Source organism: Rhinoraja longicauda, chromosome 11 (assembly GCF_053455715.1).
Source record: "Rhinoraja longicauda isolate Sanriku21f chromosome 11, sRhiLon1.1, whole genome shotgun sequence".
Classification (NCBI taxonomy): Eukaryota; Metazoa; Chordata; class Chondrichthyes; order Rajiformes; family Arhynchobatidae; genus Rhinoraja; species Rhinoraja longicauda.
The window spans coordinates 6,590,669-6,606,979 of record NC_135963.1 but is presented as its reverse complement, the minus strand read 5'-3'; the positions used below and the strand labels follow the sequence as shown (position 1 = coordinate 6,606,979).

General features: G+C 44.5%; 1 protein-coding gene across 1 annotated transcript in view; it reads left to right on the top strand.

The window, feature by feature from the left end:
- The window catches only part of LOC144598202 (calcium-activated chloride channel regulator 1-like), a 40,924-nt gene extending 35,752 nt beyond the window's left edge, over positions 1 to 5,172 (top strand). Inside the window, exon 14 of the mRNA XM_078408090.1 lies at positions 4,764 to 5,172. Within this exon, the coding sequence (XP_078264216.1) occupies positions 4,764 to 5,164 (401 nt within the window). The 3' untranslated portion in view covers positions 5,165 to 5,172. The remainder of the gene's footprint in view (positions 1 to 4,763) is intronic.
- Positions 5,173 to 16,311: the final 11,139 nt, after the last annotated feature.

The following is a 16,311-nucleotide window of genomic DNA, read 5'->3' as shown; positions in this document are numbered from 1 at the left end:
AGAATCCTGCCTCAGAATTAAAGGATATTCTTTTTGGAAGGAGATGAGGAGAAATTTCTTTAGTTAGAGGGTGGTGAATCTGTAGAATTCTTTGCCACAGAAGGCTGTGGAAGCCAAATCAGTGGATCTTTTTAAGGCAGAGATAGATAGATTCTTGATGAATATGGGTGTCAGAGATTATGGGAAGAAGGCAGAAGAATGGGGTGAGGAGGGAGACATAGATCAGCCATGATTGAATGGTGGAGTAGACTTGATGGGCCAAATGGCATTATTGTTTTCTTATGACTTTAGGTCATATTCCTTATGACCTTATGAAGAAAGCAGAGCACTAAAAGGAAACCCAAGAGGTCACAGAACCAACAAGCAAACTCGACAATGATAGCAATGGAGATCATAACTGAACCCAAATCATTGTGGTTCAGTTATGATCTTCAGTACTCACCTATTCACTGGAGGTGTGAGACAGCATCTCGATTAGTTGTGCCACAGTGCAGACCTAAGAGCCGTCAATTCTGGGGAACTCGAATGTTGAAACTTTAAATATCTCTAACCTACTATAATTTCAGTGCACTGTTCTTTCGGCAATTAAATCAGTTATTAATATTAGTGAATTCTTATTACTATAATATGAAACAAATCAAACACTAAACCTCAGCCATGCCCACATACATCCCTTGCCAAACCCAAATTATGCACATACACCCCACACAGCATCTGACAATCTCACACATACCCAAATAGTCACACAGACATACACACTCCCTAACAGAGGAAATAATTTGAAGTCAACGTCTGACATTAAATATTGTTCAGGCAAACAATAGTGAAACATCCCAAGGTATTTTACAGGAATGTTATAATAAAAACATAATAAGAAAGGCAACAAGAGGAGTCTTTGAGCCCAATAAGCCTGCTCCATCATTCAACAAGATCAAATAATATTTCCTGCACTGCCCCATATTGTCTTGAAGGTTTTTATCCAAAGTGTGGTCCATTAAATTTCCCTGCAAATGCTACCTGGTCCACTAAGTTGCTCCAGCAGTTTGTGTTTTTGCTTTGTTTGCCTTGGTTAATTTTCTTAACCAGAAATCTATTGATCACTGTTTTTAATTATTTCACTGACAATTGTCCAAAGCCCTTTAGATGAGAGAATTCCAAACTCTGGCTACTCTTCAAGTAAAGAAATTTCATCTAATTTCAATCGACAATAGCCTACCCCTTTATCTTGTCCCATGATTCTAAAGTTCTCAAGGAGAAATATTATCCCCATATCCACCCTGCTGTTTCTTTTGTATATTTCAGTGACCTCACCGCTCATTTTTGTAAGCTCTAAAAGGTAGAGGCCAAGCTGACAATCTCAAAAGATAGACCTTCCCTCCCTAGAAGCAGTCCAGTGAAACGTTGCTGCATTCCCTCCATTGCACTTAAATCCTTCTTTAGATTGGAATACCTGCATTATACACAATACTCAACACAGTAACAGGCCCTTTGCTGACAATGATGAGGCCTCACTTCAGCACAGTTGCTATTATGTCAAGTCAAATAAGGTCATGTAAACATATGCGACCAAAAACCTAATCAAATTATTTGTACAGGTTGCCTCAACAAAGTAGAGGCATTGAGTCAGAGAGGTTCACATAGATAAAAGCAATATGGCACTCTTCACCAAAAGATATTTCCGAGCAATCGCTCTGTGCAGTTTCTTGTGAATTGTTTAGATGCAAATAGGTTCTGCCTTTCTATCATTGAACCAGTGAATCTACGGTCAGAAGCAACTGGTCCTTCCAATTGGAGCTGTGTGGTAGTAGGGACTATCCATTGGTTCCACTGAGCACTGTTCTTTTCCCTTCGCTCTGCAGACCAATCATAGAAACATAGAAACATAGAAACATAGAAAATAGGTGCAGGAGTAGGCCATTCGGCCCTTCGAGCCTGCACCGCCATTCAATATGATCATGGCTGATCATTCAGCTCAGTAACCTGTACCTGCCTTCTCTCCATACCCCCTGATCCCTTTAGCAAAAAGGGCCACATCTAACTCCCTCTTAAATATAGCCAATGAACTGGCCTCAACTACCTTCTGTGGCAGAGAATTCCACAGACTCACCACTCTCTGTGTGAAGAAATGTTTTCTCATCTCGGTCCTAAAAGACTTCCCCCTTATCCTTAAGCTGTGACCCCTGGTTCTGGACTCCCCCAACATCGGGAACAATCTTCCCGCATCTAGCCTCTCCAACCCCTTAAGAATTTTATATGTTTCTATAAGATCCCCCCTCAGTCTTCTAAATTCCAGCGAGTACAAGCCCAGTCTATCTAGTCTTTCCTCATATGTAAGTCCCGCCATCCCAGGAATCAATCTGGTGAACCTTCTCTGTACTCCCTCTAAGGCAAGAACGTCTTTCCTCAGGTTAGGAGACCAAAACTGCACACAATACTCCAGGTGCGGTCTCACCAAGGCCCTGTACAACTGCAGCAGAACCTCCCTGCTCCTAAACTCAAATCCTCTTGCTATGAATGCCAACATACCATTCGCTTTCTTCACTGCCTGCTGCACCTGCATGCTTGCTTTCAATGACTGGTGCACCATGACACCCAGGTCACGTTGCATCTCCCCTTCTCCCAATCGGTCACCATTCAGGTAATACTCTGCTTTCCTGTTCTTGCCGCCAAAGTGGATAACCTCACATTTATCCACATTATATTGCATCTGCCATGCATTTGCCCACTCGCCTAATCTATCCAAGTCACTCTGCAGCCTCCTAGCATCCTCCTCGCAGCTAACACTGCCACCCAGCTTCGTGTCATCCGCAAACTTAGAGATGTTGCATTCAATTCCCTCGTCCAAATCATTAATATACACTGTAAATAACTGGGGTCCCAGCACTAAGCCTTGCGGTACCCCACTAGTCACTGCCTGCCATTCCGAAAAGGACCCGTTTATTCCTACTCTTTGCTTCCTGTCCGCCAACCTATTTTCTATCCACCTCAACACTGAACCCTCAATACCGTGTGCTTTAAGTTTGTACACCAATCTCCTATGTGGGACCTTGTCGAAGGCCTTCTGAAAGTCCAGATATAACACATCGACTGGTTCTCCCTTATCCACTCTACTAGTTACATCCTCGAAAAATTCTATAAGATTCGTCAGACATGATTTGCCTTTGGTAAATCCATGCTGACTTTGTCCGATGATTTCACCACTTTCCAAATGTAATGCTATCACATCTTTAATAACTGACTCTAGCATTTTCCCCACTACCGATGTTAGGCTAACTGGTCTATAATTCCCCGTTTTCTCTCTCCCTCCCTTTTTAAAAGCTACCATTGAACTTGCTTCCACCATATTTTCAGACCACAACAATTGCCTTCACAATTCTTTTTCTTCACATCCCTTCACAACCCTCACCTTTTGCATTTTCATGTCAAATGCTAATTAATTTAACTTTTGGTCCAGGTACCGTGCTTTTCATCGCTAGAAACAATTTCTCCCTCACCTACTCTATCAAACTCATTTAGATTTTCAATATCTCATTTTTAATAAAAGTGGATGGGTGGATTGATTGATTGAATGATACAGCATGGAACCAGGCCCTACGCCCCACGCTGTTGATTGATCCCCCGTTCACATTGGTTCCATGTTATCCCACTTTGCAGCCTGACCATTATAAACCTGCAACATCACTACTTAACCCTTATAATCAATGCCCTGCCCATGAAGGCAAGCATTCCGTATGTCTTCTTTTTCAATCTATTTACTTGTTTTACCACTGTCAGAGAGCTATGGACCTGGACTCCCAAGATCGCCCTATACATCAATGCTGTTAAGGGCCATTAATGGTACACTTTCCTCTTACAATCGATCTCCCAAAGTGTAACACCTCACACTTTCTTGGATGAAAATCCATCTGTCATTTCTCCGCCCATTTCTATAGCTGAACTATATACTGCTGTTTACTTTGACTTCCTCACTGTCTGCAACTCTGAAAATTCTGATGTTGTATATGACTTACTAACCAACCCATCTACATTTAATGTCCAAGTCACTTATATATCACAAACAATAGAGTCCGAGCAGAAATTCCTGCGGAACTGAAGAGGCCCAGTTCCTAGACTGAAGAAGGGTCCTGACCCAAAAAATAACATCTATCCATGTCCTCCAGAGATGCTGCCTGACACTGTTACTCCAGCACTTTGTTTCTCTGCAGAACTCAACTTCTCAGGCGTCTAGACAGAATAATACCATTCTAGCACATTCCTGTTTTCTATAAGTAAACCTCCTTATTTTGCCTCATTAGCTTAACCAGCTTTCCTTTAAATGTATCTATACTATTTACTTCAAATACTCTTGGTGTTGGTGAGTTCCGCATTTCAGAAACTATAAATATAAAATACAAACAATAAATCATGAATAATTATTTATTCCCTTTAATTCTGGCTTCACCCAGGAACATCTACTCAACGTCTACCACAGTGAACTCCTATATAGGACCACAAGGTCAATTAAATCTCCCCATAACATTCTCAGCTACTCTTCCTATAACTAGTAGCAACTTAGTAAATCTCTTCACCCTATCCATTGCCTTAACATAATTGCAAAAATGTTAGCTAATGAAACTGAATGTATATTCAATGAATGTTTGACATGACTTCTTTACCCTTGAACCCTTCGGTTCTTTTCATAAAGCTAAAGAGACTGTATGCATTTCCCAATATATTATATAGAAACAAACATTTATATCCAATTTTTTAATTTCCTTTTATAGCATCTCGTTACGAGATGAGAATGAGTGAAAAACTGCTGCAGCTAAGGGACTACTTCTCCAAAGCTCCATTGGTTAATCTGACGGGCATACGTCCACAACCGTACGGCTCCAGGGAAGTGGTGCGATATACTCTTGAGAATCAATACATGCAAAATGGTGCGACGATCTACTTTGCTGTGTGTGCATATGACGAAACAAATCAATCATCAGAAGTGTCAAACATAGCCAGGGTATCTTTCCTTGCGCCTATAATGGAACCTATCGTCAAACCAAATGACAATTATATACCACAAAAGGCTTGGATTGCAGCAGTTGTCATAGGTGTTGTGTGTTTGGTTGTTGGGCCGATAATTTGTATTGTGCATGGAAACGTGCCAAAGAAAGTTTCGGTAGGAGCATAGTATTTTCAGCAGCAAAAATGAACATGCAGTTTGTAGGTGAAGTGATTGATAATCATAACACGTTATTAGGTTGTAGTTGAAACACCTGGAGAATGTATTGGAAAGGGTGAGTTAAGACGAAGATTCAAGGGGAATTCTCCAATACTTACATTTGCTTGTATTTGCTAATCAATTTGCAGAATCCCTGTGTAAATTTGCTGACTTTTTAAATTCTCTGTTTATAAAGTAACTTGTTGCAATCCAGGATGCGAAAGGCAGGACTGCACAAAATCATGGTTCATTTCTTTGCATTTATATATCCTTACAATTGTGGAATAATGGCTATTTAATTCGTTGTACTGTTAAAATATTGCTTGTAATAAAAGCATTGTTTCTTTTGTGTGATGGAAACTACCATTAGGAAATAAAACAGAAAATACACGCAAGTCAGGTAGCATCTACGGAGAGGAAATAAAGTTATTATTTCAAGTTGAGAACCTTTCAGCGGTTGTAATAATTATTGTGTTTGAATATATGGGTCACTGGTGCACATAAATATAGCATAAGAAAGCTTTTGTAGAAGCATACATCTCTCATAATAGGAATGATCAGACATTCCCCGAGTTCCTTAGCATCCATGTCTTTCCCCATGATAAACATGGTTGAGAAATATTCATTTAATAACGCTCCACATGTAGACTATCTCCTTGATCTTTAAGTATCCTATTCGCTCCCGTTATTATTTTGTTCTTAATTTATTTGTAGAGTATCTTTGGATTCTCCTTTACCTTATTTGCCAAAAGATTTCAATGAATCTGACTTGGTCTTCTTTCAGCCATGGGTATATCAGTAAATATTCCCACGAAGTGTACAGGAGATGGAGCGATAGTACTCTAGAAGAGGGAAGAAAAGGAGAAAAGGGTTATCAACAGGTCACATCTGCAGGGAGTTGGTCTTTGCTGATCAAATTGGCATATTTGCCCAGTCCCATTTGTTTGCATTTGGTTTATAGCTCTCTAAACTTTTCCTATCTATATATCTGTCCAAATGTGTTTTACAAGTCATAACTGTATTCACGTCCATAGTTTCTTCATAATTGTATTCACTTCTATAGATTCTGGCAGCTCATTCCAGATAATAGACTACCCTCTCTGAGTAAGTTACCACAAAGCTCATGGAGTAACAATAAAAAATATATAAACATAGCACAAAAAGTAAGGACATTTGTGTTTGGTAGATTATTTCTTTGTTGTAACAATGCTTCTTGGCAGTAAATCTTATACCGTTGGAAATCTTATACCGTTAAATGGTGCCACATTTGTAAGGAACATGCATTTGTGGGATGAGCAGCAGAGCTGAGTATATGGGTTGCGCCCATGAAAAATTTGCCAAATCTTCTCTGCCAATGCCAAACAGCTTATTCTGCTGTTGCTATTGACTCTTGTTTTGAGCTTCTGGTACCCCCAGGTGCTGACAATCAGGTGCCTGATTGGCACCTGATTGGCAGCATCTGTGAGCATGGGCCCTGCTACAGTGGTCAGTAGGTGTCTGCTCCAAGAATCGGCATGCCACGTTTGACTGATCTGGATATGGCCCGTGCGATAGGGCAACTTCAAGCTGGTGTTCCGCAAAACCAAGTTGCGGCATTATTTGGAGTGAGCCCTAGTACCATCTCCAAAGTGAAGGCCAAGTTCCATATAACGGGGGATGTCAGAGACAGGCCGCGAAGTGGGCGTCCCAAGAAGACAACACTCGAAGAAGACCGTTTCCTCACCCTGTCAGCACTTAAGAACCGTAGGCTGTCTTCTACAGATTTGCAGTCAAGGTTTGCAGGACGATATGGCCGACAGCTCTCTGCCCAGACAATTCGGAACAGACTGCACGCAGCCGATCTCCGGTCTCATAGGGCTGCCAGGAGGCCTGCCATGACTGTCCTTCACTGTCAGGCCCGTTTGCGCTGGTGTCGGCAACACGTGCACTGGAACCTGAACATGTGGAGAAACGTTATGTTCAGCGATGAGTCCAGATTCTGCCTATGGCAGTTGGATCATAGGGTCAAAGTGTGGAGAAGACGCGGAGAACGCTATGCTGATCGCTGCACCGATAGAGTAACATCTTTTGGTGGAGGCAGTGTGATGGTGTGGGGCGGCATCTCCCTCACTGGAAAAAAGAGGCTTGTCATCATTGGAGGCAATCTCAATGCAGAGAGATATCGAGATGAGATTCTGCAACCAGTGGCAATCCCATATCTCCACAGTCTGGGACCGAACACTATTCTCCAAGATGACAATGCTCGCCCCCACAGAGCAGGGTTTCTCAGAGACTACCTCCAGAATTTGGGAGTGGAGAGGATGGAATGGCCTGCCAGCAGTCCTGACCTCAACCCCATTGAACACTTGTGGGATCAGCTTGGGCGTGCTGTTCGTGCCAGAGTGACCAACACAACCACGTTGGCTGACTTGCGACAAATGCTGGTTGAAGAATGGGATGCCATCCCACAACAGTGTGTGACCAGGCTGGTGACCAGCATGAGGAGGAGGTGCCAGGCTGTTGTGGCTGTGTATGGTTCTTCCACACGCTACTGAGGCTCCTGTTTATTAAATGAGTAAATTGTTAAATTGCCAATATGTCTTATTTCTTCAGACTTCAATCATCCAATCCACCAAACAACACCGAACAAGAGTCAATGGCAGAATAAGCTGTTTGGCATTGGCAGAGATTTGGCAGATTGTTCATGGGCGCAACCCACATACTCAGCTCTGCTGCTCATCCCACAAATGCATGTTCCTTACAAATGTGGCACCATTTAAAAGGGAAATAAACAGGCTTTCCAACGGTATAAGATTTATTGCCAAGAAGCATTGTTACAACAAAGAAATAATCTACCAAACACAAATTTCCTTACTTTTTGTGCTATGTTTTATATACAATAAACACACAATCAATACAACGACCAATGCAAACAAACGCAACATTGATACCTCACCTGTATGCACCCGTTACTTGCCAGGCATGAAGTGGATTACACCCAAGGTAGACACGAAATGCTGGAATAACCCAGCGGATCAGGCAACATCTTCAGAGAAAAGGAATGTGATATTTCGGGTTGAACTCCTTCTTCAAACCTTTGTCCTGCGACTCCTCTCTTCCAACTTTCTTTCCCACACCACCATACCCCTCCCCCAATCGGTCTGAAGAAGGGTCCTAACCCAAAATGTCGCCAATCCACGTTCTCCAGTGATGCTGCCTGACCTGGGTAGGAAGGAACTGCAGATGCTGTTTAAACCAAAGATAGACACCAAAAGCTGGAGTAACTCAGCGTGTCAAACAGCATCTCTGGAGAAAGGGATTGGATGATGTTTTGGGTCAAGCTGGAAAAAATCACCTTTCTCTAGAGGCTGTCTGACCGGCTGAGTTACTCCAGCTTTTGGTGTCATGCTGCCTGACCTGTTGAATTACACTGTCTCTTTTTGAGATAATCTGTGAACAAGGTTAGCTGACCAATGAGTGAATGGGAGCAGTTAGAGAGATTCATTCCATGTCTGTGATATTACAAGTTTAGAAGTCATAGGAGCAGGTTTAGGCCATTCGGCCCATCACGTCTATTCCGCCATTTAATCATTGCTGATCCATCTTTCCCACTCAACCCCATTAGGATGGCACAGTGATGCAATGGTAGAGTTGCTGTCGTACAGCACTTGAAGCATCGAAGACCCGGGTTCGATCCCAACACTAATCTCTTGTGTGGGACCTTGTCAAGGGCTTTTTAAAAGTCAAGATACACCAAATCCACTGGCTCTCCCTTATCTATTCTACTTGTTGCATTCTCAAACAATTCCAAAAGATTAGTCAAGCATGATTTCCCCTTTATAAATCCATGCTGACTTTGACCGATCCTGTCACTGCTTTCCAAATGCACTGCTATTGCATCTTTAATAATCGACTCAAGCATCTTCCCCACTATCGATGTAAGGCTAACTGGTCTATAATTCACCATTTTTCTCTCCCTCCATTCTTAAAAAGTGGAGTTACATTGGATCAGTTCCTGTGGACTGCAGATGCTGGTACAAATCTAAGGTATTTATTCACAAAATGCTGGAGTAACTCAGCAGGTCAGGCAGCATCTCAGGAGAGAAGGAATGGGTGACGTTTCGGGACGAGACCTTTCTTCAGTCTGATGTCAGGGGGGTGGGACAAAGGAAGGATATAGGTGGAGACAGGAAGATAGAGGGAGATCTGGGAAGGAGGAGGGGAAGAGAGGGACAGAGGAACAATCTAAAGTTGGAGAAGTCGATTTTCATACAAGCTGCCCAGGCGAAATATGAGGTGCTGTTCCTCCAATTTCCGGTGGGCCTCACTATGGCACTGGAGGAGGCCCATGACAGAAAGGTCAGACTGGGAATGGGAGGGGGAGTTGAAGTGCTCGGCCACCGGGAGACCAGTTTGGCCAACGCAGACCGAGCGCAGGTGTTGAGCGAAGCGATCGCCGAGCCTGCGCTTGGGTTCGCCGATGTAAATAAGTTGACTTCTGGAGCAGCGGATGCAATAGATGAGGTTGGACGAGGTGCAGGTGAACCTCTGTCTCACCTGGAAAGACTGTTTGGGTCCTTGGATGGAGTTGAGGGGGGAGGTAAAGGGACAGGTGTTGTCTGTACAAAGTTTGTATATTCTCCCTGTGGCCACATGTGGTTTCTCCAAGATCTTTGGTTCGCTCCCACACTCCAAAGACGTACAGATTTGTAGGTAAATTGGCTTGGTGTAAGTGTAAATTGTCCCTATTGTGTGTAGGGTAGTGTTAATATGTGGGGATCGCTGGTCGGTGTGGACTCGATGGGCCGAAGGGCCTGTTTCTGCGCTGCATCTCTAAATTAAACTAATCGAGAATCTGTCAATGTCCACTTTGTTGTTTTAGCTTCCATTGCTTTCCCCTTTTATTTCTTCTGGGAATGGAAAACATGCCCTGCTTGATCTGCCGGAACTACCTTACTGCTCAAAACTTAGGTGCAGGAGTAGGCCATTCGGTCCATCGAGCCAGCACCGCCATTCAATATGATCATAGCTGATCATCTAAAATCAGTACACCATTCCTGCTTTTTCCCCATATCCCATGATTCCTTTAGCCCCAAGAGCTAAATTTAACTCTCTTGAAAACATCCAGTGAATTGGCCTCCACTGCCTTCTGTGTATTGTATTGTAATTAATTGTATTGTATTGTAATTAGTTTAACATACATGGAATTTGATTTGTCAATTTGTCACACAAAAAAGCAACAAAATACATAACCACATAAAAATTAAACATAGACTTAAACAGCCACAACAGCATGTGAGAATCCCCAGGGCACATAGCTTAAGCGGAGACCCACAGCCATCACTTCAATGTCCGGGCCACACACACGCTCCTTCACCGTGATGTCACATCATCTTACAACAGAGTTGTAACGATCGCTGTCACTCTCTTTGCAGTCTCTGTCCGCCAGAAGTCAGAAAGCTGTCCACAATCGCACCAGACTCCGGGATGTTCTCATGGAGCCATGTCCCCGCAAAACACCGAGATCACTGCACTCACGGCACTCCCTCGGAGTCCTCACCAGTGCAGGCAGCACGTCCATCTTGTTTTTCCGGCAACCTCACATTCCCCACTGTAATGGAAGGCAAATAACCTTCTTTCCTCCTTTTCTCCCACGGTCAGAGCAATCTAAACATATGCAGTCGGGGCGATCGGAGCTCCCGCAGTGGGCAATCAAAGCTCTTATATCGGGGCGGTCGAAGCTCCTGCAGTTGGAGCTCCTGAAGTCAATCCCTAACAAAGGGACCGCCAGCTCCACGATGTCAAGGCCGCAGTGCAGACGGAGATACGATACGGAAAACATTGCATCTCTGTCGAGCAGAGATAAAAAAAGATTCCTCCCAACCCCCCCACGTACTACAAAAACTAAAAGTACATTAAAAACATACAAGTAAACACCAACCAAAACAGCAAAAGAAGAAAAAGACAAAACAGGCTGTTGGCGAGGTTGCCATGCATGGCGCCACCCGGTGGAATATGTGGCAGAGAATTCCACAGATTCACAAGTCTCTGGGTGAAAAGGTTTTCCCTCATTTCTGTACTAAATGGCCTACCCCTCATTCTTAAACTGTGACCCCTGGTTCTGGACTCCCTCAACATCAGGAACATTTTTCCTGCATCTTGCCTGTCCAATCCTTTAAAGAATTTTATGTGCTATAAGATCTCCTCTCATTCTTCCAAATTCCAGTGAATACAAGCCATCGACCCATTCTTTCATGTCAGTCCCGCCATCTTGGAAATTAACCTGGTGAACCTACGCTGCACCCCCTCAATAGCAAGAATGTCCTTCCTCCAATTAGGATACCAAAATTGCACACAATACTACAGGTACAGTCTCACCAGGGCCCTGTACAACTCCTAAACTCAAATCCTCTCGCAATGAAGGCCAGCATGCCATTAGCTGTCTTCACTGCCTGCTTACTTTCAGTGATTCATGTATAAGCACATGCAGGTCTTATTGCACCTCCCCTTTTCCTAATGTGTCACTATTCAGATAATAATCTGTCTTCCTGTTCTTGCCACCAAAGTGGATAACCTCACATTTATCCACATTATACTGCATCTGCCATCTCACCCAACCTATCCAAGTCACCCATCAGACTCATAGCATCCTCCTTGCAGCTCACACTGCCACCAAGTTTGTCATCCGCAAACTTGGAGATGTTACATTTAATTCCCTCGTCTAAATCATCCCAGCATTGAACCTTGTGGCACCCCACTAGTCACTGCCTGCCATTCTGAAAAGGACCTATTAATTCCTACTCTGCTTCCTGTCTGCCAACCAGTTCTCTATCCATGTCAATACCCTGCCTCAAATACCATGTGCTCTAATTTTGCACACTAATCTCTTGTGTGGGACCTTGTCAAGGGCTTTTTAAAAGTCCAGATACACCAAATCCACTGGCTCTCCCTTATCCATTCTACTTGTTGCATTCTCAAACAATTCCAAAAGATTAGTCAAGCATGATTTCCCCTTTATAAATCCATGCTGACTTTGACAGATCCTGTCACTGCTTTCCAAATGCACTGCTATTGCATCTTTAATAATCGACTCAAGCATCTTCCCCACTATCGATGTAAGGCTAACTGGTCTATAATTCACCATTTTTCTCTCCCTCCATTCTTAAAAAGTGGAGTTACATTGGATCAGTTCCTGTGGACTGCAGATGCTGGTACAAATCTAAGGTATTTATTCACAAAATGCTGGAGTAACTCAGCATCTCAGGATAGAAGGAATGGGTGATGTTTCGGGTCGAGACCTTTCTTCAGTCTGATGTCAGGGGGGTGGGACAAAGGAAGGATATAGGTGGAGACAGGAAGATAGAGGGAGATCTGGGAAGGAGGAGGGGAAGAGAGGGACAGAGGAACAATCTAAAGTTGAAGAATTCGATGTTCATACAAGCTGCCCAGACGAAATATGAGGTGCTGTTCCTCCAATTTCCGGTGGGCCTCACTATGGCACTGGAGGAGGCCCATGACAGAAAGGTCAGACTGGGAATGGGAGGGGGAGTTGAAGTGCTTGGCCACCGGGAGATCAGTTTGGCCAATGCAGACCGAGCGCAGGTGTTGAGTGAAGCGATCGCCGAGCCTGCGCTTGGGTTCGCCGATGTAAATAAGTTGACTTCTGGAGCAGCGGATGCAATAGATGAGGTTGGACGAGGTGCAGGTGAACCTCTGTCTCAACTGGAAAGACTGTTTGGGTCCTTGGATGGAGTTGAGGGGGAGGTAAAGGGACAGGTGTTGCATCTCGTGCGGTTGCAGGGGAAAGTGCCCGGGGTTGGGGTGGTTTGGGTAGAAAGGGACGAGTGGACCAGGGAGTTACGGAGGGAACGGTCTCTGCGTAACGCAGAGAGGGGAGGGGATGGGAAGATATGGCCAGTGGTGGGATCCCGTTGTAGGTGACGGAAATGTTGGCGGATGATTTGTTGGATCCGCTGGCTGGTGGGGTGAAAGGTGAGAACGAAAGTGATCGCCAATGCATCCACGATTTCGAGGGCCACCTTCATTCAGCTCCCACATTCATTTTATGTTTGCACTTAACTGTTCCCTATCGTTTATCGACTAGATATCTTGTTTATCCCGGTTTTTCCCTTTAAAGATATGCCCCCCCCTCCCCCGCCCCGCCCCATACATCTACCTATGAAGCCAAAGCTTCAGGTACTGGAATCTGGAAACATTAAAAACAGAACGACTCAGCATGTCAGCCAGTGTCTGTGGAAGCAAAATGTATGCCCATGGTTTTTTTTGTTGGCTCAACAACCTTTTTTGTCTCCTTCCCCATTCTGATGAAGGATATTCGACCATGAAATGTTGACTGTTTCTCATCCGCACGGATGCAGATGAGTACTTCCTTAATTTGTTTTTGTTTTAAATCACCGTCAGGTTGAGCTGGAAGAGATGAGGTGAGTCCAGTGAGAAAGTAACCAACATGATTTGGGGTTTTCGCGTAGTTTTGTTTTCCGTGTCCCTGTCCCTAACCCTAACCCTAACGAGGCGCGCACTGCCCTAACACGATCGTTAACATTAGCGCGCACACTGCCCCTAACACGGCTGTTAACGAGGCGCGCACCGCCCTAACACGTCCCGCTGAGTTTACTCCAGCTTTATGTGTGTCCATCTTTGGTTTAAACCAACATCTGTAGTTGCTTTCCTACACATGACCGTTAACGAGGCACGCACTGTTCAAAACGACCGTTAACGCGGCGCGCACTGTCTAAAATGACCGTTAACGAGGCGCGCAGTTTAAAAACCGTTAACGAGGCGCCGGCAGTTTATAAAATGACCGTTAACGAGGTGCGCACTGTTTAAAATGACCGTTAACGAGGTGCGCACTGCCCTAACACGACCGTTAACGAGGTGCGCACTGTCTAAAATGCCCGTTAACGTAGGCGCGCAGTTTAAAACGACCGTTAACGAGGCGCGCGCAGTTTATAAAACGAGTTTACGAGGCGTGCACTGGCCCGACAGTTAACAAGGCGCGCAGTCTCAAACGACAGTTTACGAGGCGTGCACTGCCCTAACACGGCAGTTAACGAGGCGCGCACTTTAAAATGATAGTTAACGAAGCGGTTTAAAATTACCGTTAACGAGGCGCGCACTGCCCTAACACGACCGTTAACGAGGTGCGCACTGTCTAAAATGCCCGTTAACGTAGGCGCGCAGTTTAAAACGACCGTTAATGAGGCGCGCAGTTTATAAAACGACAGTTTACGAGGAGTGCACTGGCCCGACAGTTAACGAGGCGTGTACTGCCCTAACACGGCAGTTAACGAGGCGCGCACTGTTTAAAATGATAGTTAACGAAGCGCACAGTTTAAAATTACCGTTAACGAGGCGCGCACTGCCCTAACACGACCGTAAACGAGTCGCGCACTGTCTAAAATGACCGTTAACGTGAGCGCGCAGGAGGGGGGGGGGGCGGGGCGGGGCGGGGGGGGGGCAGGAGGGGGGGGAGGAGGGGAAGGGGGGGACGGGGAGTAGGGGGGGGGAGGAGAAGGGGGGGGGAGGAGAGGGAAGGGAAGGGGGGGGAAATAAAGCTGGAAAACAGGAGAGACAGGTTAAAGCATAGCAAGTAATAGTGGACACAAGCGAGGGGTGTTTTTGATAGGTAGATGGTAGGAACAAAGACCAGAGATAGAAGCAGAAGGTATGAGCTGGGATTGAAAAATTGCAGATTGTAATGTAGCAAGAAGAGGGAGGGGGGGAGGAAGGGGAAAAATAGGTGGGAGGAAAGATTATGTGGAGAAAGGGGGTGTGGTGGGAGAAAGGGTGGGGATAGAAACATAGAAAATAGGTGCAGTAGTAGGCCCTTCGAGCCTGCACCGCCATTCAATATGATCATGGCTGATCATCCAACTCAGTAACCTGTACCTGCCTTCTCTCCATACCCCCTGATCCCTTTAGCCATAAGGGCCACATGGGTGGGTTGTAAGCTACCGAAGTGGAATATAAGGTGCTATTCCTCCATTTTGCATGTGATCTCAATCTGGGAGTGGAGGAGGCCCTGGACAGAAAGGTATGGGAAGGGGAGTTGAAATGGTTAGCAATCAGGAGATCCAGCACGCCTTGCCGGACAGGTTTACTGAATGTAAGGCTATTTGGAACATCCTGAGGTCATGGAGGATGTTATTAACTCTCACTACTTTTGTATTATCACCAACAAAATAATCAAATGCTAACTTTTTTCTGATTGTCTGAGGTTAGGGAAGACTGGAGGGTTTGCTAATGTGCTTTTATCTCAGAAGGGTTGCAAAGAAAAATCTGGGAACTATAAACCAGTAGCCTGATATATGTGGTGATTAAGTAACTGAAGGGGATTCTGAGGGATAAGATGCATACATATTTGAAAATACAGCAGTTAATTATGGATAGTCAATACAGCTTTGTATAAGATTCCACATGCTAGGTTCCTCTGGAAGGTTAGATCGCATAGGATCTGGGGAGAGATAACTCCTGTTGTTCCACAGAGAAGCAATGAGTGACATGAGACAATTCTTAAAGGGGTGGCAGCATTTAAGGAACAATTATTGTCATGGACTGATACCCCTGGCAAGACAACTTGGCCCAACTTACTCACACCTATCTCGTGAATCATAGCTGACAAAACAATAATGGGTAGGTACTGGTCCTTAAGGCACACCACTCGTGATTCTCCAGTCCAAAAGAGCATCCTGCCAAGTTGGGCCAAAGGGTCTGTTTCCAGCTGTATAACTCTATGACTCTATCCTTTAGATTAGAATGTGCAAGGCACAGTTAATACATTTGCAGATGGCACTAAAAGAGGAGTTATTGTAGACAGTGAAGAATGATATCAAAAATTGTGGTGGGATCTTGATTGGCAGTTACGTGCGCAAAGGAATGGCAAATGTCGGGGAAGCTTTTTTACCCAGAGGGTTAAATGTATATGGAACGAACTGCCAGAGGATGAGGTTGAAGTAGGTACTATAACAACATAAGCTGCGGCTTACCTGCGGTCCATTTGTCTTTGTGTTTTGTTGTTTTTTTGTGTCTTAATTGTCGATGTGATGTCGTGTTTTTGTGTTTGTGTACTATGTGTGGGGGGGAGGGGGGGAACTGTAAAATTGTGAATATGTGTCCCT